At 34.9% G+C, this 10,879-nt stretch overlaps 1 protein-coding gene across 1 annotated transcript in view; it reads left to right on the top strand.

Moving 5' to 3' along the window:
- The window catches only part of LOC144977231 (uncharacterized), a 49,153-nt gene that overhangs the window by 24,448 nt on the left and 13,826 nt on the right, over positions 1 to 10,879 (top strand). The window contains exons 10-11 of the mRNA XM_078922233.1: positions 8,954 to 8,995; positions 9,864 to 10,073. Of these exons, the coding sequence (XP_078778359.1) occupies positions 8,954 to 8,995; positions 9,864 to 10,073 (252 nt within the window). The remainder of the gene's footprint in view (positions 1 to 8,953; positions 8,996 to 9,863; positions 10,074 to 10,879) is intronic.

Raw genomic sequence — 10,879 nt, forward strand, 5'->3', positions numbered from 1 at the left:
GTTTTTTTTTTGTTTGTTTTTTGTTGTTATTTTTTGTTTTACAATTACAGTAGAAATTCTAATTTACTCAATGTATATGCTTCAATAACGCACCTGAATCTACGTATCAGAGTCAACACCGAATAGAGCGAAACGATTGGGCTGCACACGTTGTAGTAGTTTTTGTAGTAGTAGCATTAGTAGTAGTAGTAGTAGTAGTAGTAGTAGTAGTAGTAGTAGTAGTAGTAGTAGTAGTAGTAGTACGAGTAGTAGTAGTTGTCATGATCTCAAGTGAGTAAAGAGCTACTCGACTATGCATAAAGATATGTAGAATGAGGCCCCAGAATTTACTAGTTACAATAAATTAAAAACAATTAACGATTTGTTTAAGATGAAATAAAAAGAAAGATGAAATTTAACTAAAAGAGAGAAATAGTGATTGTGGTAGTTACAAATAGAAACGTGAATATATTACGTAACTTATGATGATATAATGTCAGGTTCGTAAGGTTACGTTTCCAGGCAGTTGACAGGCGTGGGTTATATATTCCTCCGATAACGGGCTCAGGCTCGTAAAGTTCCACTTCCAGGTAGTTGGGAAGGGGTTATTCAGGTATTTCTTCGACAGCGGGCTCAGGTTTGATCCTTAAAATGTTGAGTATTACACCGTCAAAGGTAAAAGCTCTGGCGTCTTCAAATATATATGAGGAATGGAGCTATGCCGTCCGGCATAGATTGTAGAGAGAAATGAGTGTAGAATGTTAGACCTATCAGCTTTTATAATAAGTGGCTACGTGACAGAATGTAGAACGAAAAGTATTCACTAATTAGAAATTAATGCGAGGGAAGGTTATAAAAGGAAAGACGATCTAATATTAGAAGGTAAAGTTTATCTAAGCCTACCGAAATATAACTGGAGTGAGATGATTTCAGTTCTTAATAAAATAAAATTTAATAAGATAATTGTGAACAACCTTTACTGTGACACCCCCCCCCCCCACCCACGTAAAAATATACTCTTTAACCATTATGGGAAAGATAGATTTTACAAACGTAAGTAAATTTACTATCATGATACTCTAGCGTTAATCCATTGTTATGATTTGTGCTACAATTAAGTTATTTATTAACTAGACATGGAAATGTTTATATTAACGGAGGTATATGAATGGGTGACAATAACAATGAAAGATTGTGATTACAACTCATTGTGATGAACAACATGATGGCAATGTGATTACAAATCATTGTGATAAACAATAGTGATGGCAATGAAGCATGATTTAAGTCGATGATATGAAGGTAATTTACTGAATGAAATGAATGAAAATGTAAATGAAATATTGACATTTCTATTATTAATCATTAATGAGTAAAAATTCAAAACAATAATAGATAAAGAGAAGATTTCCCAAATCATGAATGGGCATGGTATATATATCCAAATAATACTCAATGTTACATTAAGTTGGGACATCCTGTTTACAAATAAAATTATCAAAATTGTGCGTTCTGATTTGGCATAATTTGCGAGGTAACTAACAATATGCATAAGAGGTAGTTGGGTTAAGTTATACCCTTCTCGCGTGTTTACACTAATCGAGAAAGTAGGTCGGCGTGAATATTTTCACAGCCTGGTATGTGAGAGATACTTAAAGTGTAATTTTGCAAAAACAAACTCCATCTTAGTACTCTGCTGTTATTCATTTTGTTATTTCTTATGTACGTGAGTGGTTTATGGTCCGTTTCGACCACAAACTCTTTTAGCAGTAGATATCTGCTGAATGTCTTTAAAGCAAAGACGATGGCCAGTCCTTCACGCTCTATTACAGAGTACCGTGATTCTCTGTCCAATAATTTTCTGCTTGCATATAAGCAAGGCATTAGAGTTCCCTCATGCTCCTGTAATAGTACGCCTGCGATGCCCTTATCAGACGTGTCAGTTCTTTCAACAAATTCTTTTGACATATCGGGTAATTTAAGAAATGGTTTTGAACAGAGTAATGCCTTTAATTGATTAAAGCTATTCCGACACGCTTCTGTCCAAACAATTCTGTTCGGTGACCCGTTCTTTGTCAGATTTGTTAGTGGTATCGCAATGTGCGCGAAGTTGTAAATGTATTTCCTGTAAAAATTTAGGAGCCCAAGTACTTTGCGTACTTCTTTTTTTGTCTTAGGTGGTTGCAATTGTGCGATTTTTGTTTGTTTTTCTGTCTCGGGTGTCTGTGTCCCATGACCAACGGTATGACCGAGAAAATCAATTTCGTAAAATGCAATGCTTGTTTTTGACGGTTTTGTTGTTAAAGAATTACGCTTTAATGCTTCAAGCACTAATTCTAAAGTTGTCATGTGATCAGTACACGAGTTTGAGAAAATACATGCGTCGTCGAAGTATGAGAGTGTAGACGGGATGTCTTTTAATAACATACGCATCATTCTTTGGAATGTCGATGCGGCTGTCGATAATCCAAATGGCATATAGTTAAATTCTAACAATCCTAATGGCGATTGAAATGCTGTGTATTTCTTACATGATTCTTTCAGTGGAATCTGCCAGTATCCTTTAGAAAGATCACATTTAGTCATGTATTTTGCTTGAGATAAGACATCAAATAAATTCTCTTGATTTGGTATTGGTTCTGCATCAAACACTGTTGCTTCATTTAATTTGCGAAAGTCGATACATAGCCTTATCGATCCGTCTTTTTTTTTCACTACTACTATTGGTGATGAGTATGGGCTTGAAGAATATTTAACTATTCCTGTATCTAGCATATCCTTAACTTCCTTTTCAACTTGTTCTCGTGCGTGAAATGGAATAGGATAGTTTTTCACGTTGATAGGTGTAGATGTGGTTAACTTTATGTCGTGTTCCACTAATGTTGTATGTCCGGGTGCGTCTGTAAAGACTGACTGGTACTTTTCTAATAATGACCTGATTTCTCGTTTCTGACATTCGTTTAGTTGAGGATTGATTGTGACGTCATTAATTGTACTATTTTTTTAGTTACCGTGTTGTGGGGTGTGTTGTAGTTCAACATCATCACTGTGAGTTTCGATGATTAATCCTACATTTGCAGCTTCAACATGGGTAAATATTGGTTGTGATACTCTGTCTCTATCGAAATACTTTTTTAGCATATTTGCATGGAATTTCTTTGTTGTGTTGTTGATTTGAAGCTTGTAATTAAGACCAGATTGTACTGCTAATACATTGAATGGTCCTTTCTATGTGGCTAAAAGTTTACTCGAGTCATCGGGTAAGAGTATTAACACTTTGTCACCAATCTCAAATTTTCTTGATTTGCTTTTGCGATCAGAGTATTCTTTCTATTTCTCTGCTTTCTTACTGACCGATTCCTGTGCTAGCTTACACGTGTCCTCTATTCTGTCTTTCAGGTTTCTTACATATTCGCAAGCAAACCTAATTTCATTCCTGTCCTCATTCCCTTTACAAATATCGGCTACTACGTTGATCGGGCCGCGAGGTGATCGTCCATACATCAACTCAAATGGGGAGTAGCCTGTCGATTCTTGGGGTATTTCTCTATATGCAAATAGGATTGCTGGTAAGTATCTGTCCCAATCATCTGGTTTTTCTGCTGACACTTTTCTTAACATATTCTTCAGAGTGCCATTAAATCTTTCACAAAGACCATTTGCTTGGGGGTGGTAGGAAGTTGTGAATGAGTGTTGGATTCCCATGAGTCTCATGGTTTCATGCATCATATGTGATGTAAATTGGGGTCCATTGTCCGACAGCATCTCATTTGGTATTCCTATTCTAGTAATAATTGTCATCAATGCTTCAGCTATGTGATCCGATGTAGTTGATTTCAGTGCTATCGTTTCTGGCCACCTGGTTGCGTAATCGACTTGTGTTAGTATGTGCGTATGATTTCTATCTGATTTTGTTAAAGGGCCTATAGTGTCAATTGTAACTTTTTGAAAAACTTTTTCAATAACTGGGGTTGTCTCAAATGGCAATCTCGGTATTTTGCCTTTTGCGACTCTTCTTTGGCATGTGTAACACGATTTCACATATTCTCGGACGTCTTTAGTAATTCCAGGCCATGTGAAATTCTCGGATATTTTCTTCAATGTGGAAGAGCTCCCAAGATGTCCAGAAGTTATTGAATCGTGCGCTATTCCAAGGATTTTGTTTCTGTAAATACTCGGCGTGACCAGTTGTTGAGCTATTTTGTTTCTTTTCCTATGTAACCTGAACAGAATATCTTTTTCAATAATGTATTCAACTTTTGATTTCGTCCCTTTATTTGCGATATTGAAATATGATGTTGAAGTCGGGTCCTTTTTCTGTTCTTCAATGAACGTGTTCCTGTCAAATTGTTGTGGTTCAAGAGAAATAGTCATTGGCTTCTCTGTTGTCTTAGTCATATTTCTTGTTTCTGCTAGACAAGCTGTTTCTTGAGTTAATGACCATTCTTTTACATCTGTTGCGTTGGGTTGTCTTTAAGACCTTTTATATTGCCAACAATAACATCAGCGACGGGATTGGGAAGTATACAGCATTCCACTATTCCTGTATAGTATGGGGTTTCTATGTACACATTAGCTGTTTCAAAGGTTTCGACTGTGCCACTGAACGTGATGCATTGTACCGTTTTTCCAGTTTTGTCTTCGTCATTAATCAAAGATGCTTTTATTCCTACTGTACTGCATCCTGTGTCTCTCAATATTTTGCAATCAGTTCCATTAGCTTTGCAATACACATTTATATTTTCTCCTGACATTACTCGTGTCTGATTATTTACACCTGTTTGGAGTGATGCATTTGCAGTTTCTTTTGGATATCCCACGATTTTGTAACATTTGTCTGCTGTGTGGCCTTTCAATCCACAATATTGACATTTAATTATAGGTTTGTTGGTTTTCTTATACTCGATATTATTGTCAGTGCTATTTCTTGTTTTGTTTTGATAGGGTCGGCTATGGTCTCTATTGAACTGTTTGTTCCATGGTTTGTTACTATGATCATCTTGTTTCACTTGAGTGTTCCGAGTGATTGATCGGCTCGTTCTATTTGAGTACTGAACTTTAGGTGTACATGGACTCTGAGCAGCGGCAGCGTAGTATGGTTCCTTTAATGTTCTGCAAAGGGTTGTCAAGGGATGTGCGCTGTTAAAGTTTTCTGCGTAGATTTTTAATTTGTCCAAGTTTTCTGGCTTTCTCTCTTTAAAGAATGCAACTAAATCTGGGTTGCAAGCTTGATAGATTCGATTCTTCAGAGTTAGATAGTAAAGGCTTGCAAAGTCGTCTTGTTTTACGTTTGCCAACTCAAGCCATCGATTTAGAAATTGAGTAATTCGGTTCACCAATGTATTAAAGTCTTCTCCACTTTCCGGTTTTGCAGTGTGAAACCTTTCCTGGTAACCATCTTCCGTTAATCTAAATCATTTTAGTAGAGCGTCTTTAATTTTACCATAGTCATCTGTATCTTCAGTTGTTAAGGTATAGAAAACATTCAGCGGTTCTCCAGATAAGCAGTTAATCAAGGCTGTGGCCCATTTGCTTTCCGGCCAACGATAACCTTTAGCCTGAACTTCGAATCGGTGTAAGAAGGATTCTAGACAGTCTGAGCGTTCATCGTAGGTTGGCATGCGGGGAAGTTTCACGAAAAATTCATCACCATTATTATGTTTTCTTTCATGACCGGTTTTTGTTTTTTCAATTTCCAGCATCATTTGGGTCCTTTTGGTTTCTTCTTCTGCTAAAGCTATCTGTCTTTTTAGTTCCCTTTCTTGGACTCTTTCTTCTCGTTCTTCTCTACGTATTCTTTCTTCGTGTTCTTTTTCTTCTCTACGAATTCGGTCTTCATGTTCTTTTTCTTCTCTACGTATTCTTTCTTCATTTTCTTCTCTACGAATTCTTTCTTCGTGTTCTTTTTCTTCTTTTACTTTCTCTTCGCACCATGAAAATATTCTTTCCTGGGGTATTTCTAAGTCCTTTGCGAGACTTAAGTATCTTTTATATGCTTCCATGTTGCAATAAATTAGTTACGATATTTTATATATATTATATTGACAGGATACTGTTACTGACTGTTTTATTTATTTACACTTACTGGAATGAACTGTTCTATTTTTAGAAATCTCTCTCTCTCTTATTTCAACTTATTATGTATGTTGAATTTGATGCCTTTTATCGTTACATCTTATAAAGCATTGTGTCAATACAATGCAGAGTTGTTATGACTTGTGTCAATCGCGTGTACTCTAAACTATGTTACTACGAAAAATTTATCACCAATGTGTGTGACTCGTCGTTAGTTTGTGTACAATTATTCGCAATGACGCTAATATACTAGAGTCTGATAACAATAATAGGATGGCAAAATAATCCCAAGTTATCTGTCACTAAATATAACACGACGGCGAGTAGACTCCTTTTTTTAAGACTCACTTTACAGAACATAATATATAAGTGGTTTTCGGTAACAGTAATATGTCAAAAATGTATTTAAAACAAATCTCTATGCAAAACAAATCACGATGTCTATAGTTACTATGTGATGCCCAACTCATGTAAAAGACAATAATGAAGGATATATCTACCAACTCAGTTCGTGGCTGGGACCTCTCTCTTGTTCAATGGTTGTTCAACAATTGTAATTAGGCATTGAAGAGTGTTTAACAGTGATGTCTGAAATACAAAACAATAAAATATCGGTAAGCGTTACAATAATTACAAAATGTGTTCACAACACTGAGTGATTGGATGATAAGTGAATGAATCGTTATGGAATGTAAACATATTGAAAACAATTCATGAATGAGGCAAACAACAAAATGAAATGAGTGATATAATAACAAAGTGGACAAGGAATGAATGAATGAATGAAAAACTGAGTGAATAGATGAATGAATGAATGTATAAATGTATGAATGAACGAATGATGGAGGAATAAATGTATGAATGATTGGATAAATGAGTAAATAAACGAATGAATGGATGAATGAATGAATGAATGAATGAATGAACAATGAATGAATGAATAATTTATAAATGATTAAATGAAGGAATGAATGAGTAAAATGCTATTCAATTTAAATGAAAGAATGAATGGATAAATTGCTATTCCATTTGAATGAAGAAATGAAAAAGAAAAAAAATTAAATTAATCCTGTAAATAGGGAGTTCCATTAAAATATGATCAAGTGGGGCAATTAAGAGTTTTACAATTTAAACTTTAAAGTTAGACGAAATAGATATATGTAACTAAATAAATTCAATTCTTTATATGTGTCCCCTCCAAAATGTGATGGTCTCAAGTGAGTAAAGAGCTACTCGACTATGCATAAAGATATGTAGAATGAGGCCCCAGAATTTACTAGTTACTATAAATGAAAAACAATTAACGATTTGTTTAAGATGAAATAAAAAGAAAGATGAAATTTAATTAAAAGAGATAAATAGTGATTGTGGTAGTTACAAATAGAAACGTGAATATATTACGTAACTTATGATGATATAATGTCAGGTTCGTAAGGTTACGTTTCCAGGCAGTTGACAGGCGTGGGTTCTATATTCCTCCGAAAACGGGCTCAGGCTCGTAAAGTTCCACTTCCAGGTATTTGGGAAGGGGTTATTCAGGTATTTCTTCGACAGCGGGCTCAGGTTTGATCCTTAAAATCTTGAGTATTACACCGTCAAAGGTAAAAGCTCCGGCGTCTTGATGGTGGAGATAGAATATCCACAAAGTCCCAAAAGATAAAAATCTTCAAATATATATGAGGAATGGAGCGGCTGGCCGTCCGGCATAGATTGTAGAGAGAAGTGAGTGTAGAATGTTAGACCTATCAGCTTTTATAATAAGTGGCTACGTGACAGAATGTAGAACGAAAAGTATTCACTAATGAGAAATTAATGCGAGGGAAGGCTATAAAAGGAAAGACGATCTAATATTAGAAGGTAAAGTTTATCTAAGCCTACCGAAATATAACTGGAGTGAGATGAATTCAGTTCTTAATAAAATAAAATTTAATAAGATAATTGTGAACAACCTTCACTGTGACAGTAGTAGTAGTAGTAGTAGTAGTAGTAGTAGTAGTAGTAGTAGTTAGTAGTACTCGTAGTAGTAGTAGTAGTAGTAGTAGTAGTAGTAGTAGTAGTAGTAGTAGTAGTAGTAGTAGTAGTAGTAGTAGTAGTAGTAGTAGTAGTAGTAGTAGTATGTAGTAGTAGTAGTAGTAGTAGTAGTAGTAGTTAGTAGTAGTAGTAGTAGTAGTAGTAGTAGTAGTAGTAGTAGTAGTAGTAGTAGTAGTAGTATAGTAGTAGTAGTAATAGTAGTAGTAGTATAGTAGTAGTAGTAGTAGTAGTAGTAGTAGTAGTAAGTAGTAGTGTAGTAGTAGTAGTAGTAGTAGTAGTAGTAGTAGTAGTAGTAGTAGTAGTAGTAGTAGTAGTAGTGGTAGTAATAGTAGTAGTAGTAGTAGTAGTAGTAGTAGTAGTAGTAGTAGTAGTAGTAGTAGTAGTAGTAGTAGTAGTAGTAGTAGTTGTAGTAGTAGTTGTCGTAGTAATAGTAGTAGTAGTTTTTGTAGTAGTAGCATTAGTAGTAGTAGTAGTAGTAGTAGTAGTAGTAGTAGTAGTAGTAGTAGTAGTAGTAGTAGTAGTAGTAGTAGTAGTAGGAGTAGAAGAAGAAGAAGAAAAAAAATAGGAAGAAGAAGAAGAAGAAGAAGAAAGAAGAAGAAGAAGAAGAAGAAGAAGAAGAAGAAGAAGAAAGAAGAAGAAGAAGAAGAAGAAGAGAAGAAGAAGAAGAAGGAGGAGGAGGAGGAGGAGGAGGAGGAGGAGGAGGGGGAGGGGGAAGAGGCTGAAGAGAAAAATGATTAGGAGGAAGAGAATAAGAAGAAGAATTGGATGAGGAAGAGTAAGAAGAGAAGAATACAGTGAATCATAGCGATATTCTTTTCATTTGATGTAAATACGCACACAAAAATACATCTTGTGTTTTATTTTTCAGCTAAGAAATAGCCAGAATATCATATTGGATCAACAAGAGGAGGTAAGAAAGCAGCTTAAGTTGAAGTAGTCCATAGTACAGAATTGGTATCATGATGCTTTTTGATCCTATCATTGTCACGAATAATAATGATACTAATGTGACCGTTTTTTTGTTGTTGATTGTCATAAGTATAGTTATATTCCAAGTGACTGTAAAGCCTCAGATTTTGCTGTTTCAGATAGGACTTCCAACTTTTCTTTCTTGTCCTGGATTCAACGATTTAGAGGAGTAATACCATCAACAAAGTCTGTCCTCTAATAAAATAAAACATTCACTGCAGTACGTTCTTACCACCCAGTGCCTCTCTTGAGTCCAATTCTACTGAGGTTAAACAAAAGAGAAAATGAGCAGCATTGTCCCATCATTCCGACGTTGATTGTGGGATATACAACCCCTTGCAAGGAAAAAAACTTCATTTATCAGTTTGATTCTAACTATTGTGTTTGGAGATGTCATGGCCCATGTTGCCTGTTTAGTCTATAAACTCTTTCGAAAGATTATTGGAATCTTAGGAAGAAATTATATAAGAGATATCATGTAAGACACTTTACTCTCATTGATGCGGACGTAAATGAATACTTGGCTATGGGCTGTTTCAGATATTGTAACAATGACGATATCAAAATTTCTCCTTACAGGCTTGATCACTTTTAGTGGATATTGCGCTACATAAAAAAGCTCAAAGTTCAAGCTCAATTGTAATGTATGGTTTCAGATTATAAAGAAAGCAATCTGATTATCACATATCCACGAAAATTCGATTTATACGTGATGATATTTATTTAGTTAGCTCTAAATGTAATTTTTGAAAGAAAAATACCGCTGTAAGGTTATAATAATTGTTATTGTTTTGTTAATTTCCCCCTAGCTGAATCGTAAGAATAACACAATCAAAGATCTCGAGTCTGAGATTGCTTTGAAACAAAACACCATACAAGACTTGGAATGTGAAGTGTCTCGGCTTAAAGGTGATTTGGAGATGGCCCGACGAGACATTCGAGAGTTGGAGAAAGTTGTCTGTGATAAGGACATTGAGATTGATTCCCTGGTCAATACGAATAACGCTTTGGAGAAAGAGGTAAGTAGGCCTATTTATTCGTAACCCATCGGCTCCATCATGTATTATGTAGGGAAGGAGATGGGAGGAAATGAAGGAAATTTTGAAATCAAATGGGGATGGTAATGCAGTATTTCGAGGAATAGAGTAGTTCTCTGTCCTGTGAACACAAGCAACAATTACCGTATATATATATATATAATATATATATATATATATATATATATATATATATATATATATATTGTATATACCCCATATATATGGGGGTATATATATTATATATATATATATATATATATATATATATATATATATATATATATATATATATATATATATATATATTATATATATGGGGGATATATAGGGAGGGGGCGAAGTGGCCGAGTGGTTAAGGCATTGCACTGTGGCCGGAAGGTCCCGGGTTCGAGCCCCGCTTCAGGCACTTTGGTTTTATAGAAATCCACGGTAAAACTCTCCAATTTTTTTTTGTTTTATTTGTTTTCTTTATTTGACTTTGTCTATTGGCCAATTCTGGAACGTAAATACTGGGCTTATCTATTTAAAAAATGCTATTATGAAGAAAATGTGTTGGAGAGTTTTCTCCAACATATTCAAAGCCGTGTAAAATTTCAATTAAAGACAAATCATGGCAAGACTTTCCAATATTTTGAATGGATTTGTTCATGGAGCAAAGTGTATTTTAAATAAAATATCAACTGTGAAAATCACCTGACGAATATATGATCTGACAAAACTTATTTTCTACAATTTCCAGAGATCGCCGTTTTTACAAACATTTAAACGCTTCTCATTCTAACAAT

The sequence above is a fragment of the Berghia stephanieae genome, chromosome 7 (genome assembly GCF_034508935.2).
Source record: "Berghia stephanieae isolate SIO BIC M18660-M18661 chromosome 7, UCSD_Bste_1.3, whole genome shotgun sequence".
Taxonomy (NCBI): domain Eukaryota; kingdom Metazoa; phylum Mollusca; class Gastropoda; order Nudibranchia; family Aeolidiidae; genus Berghia; species Berghia stephanieae.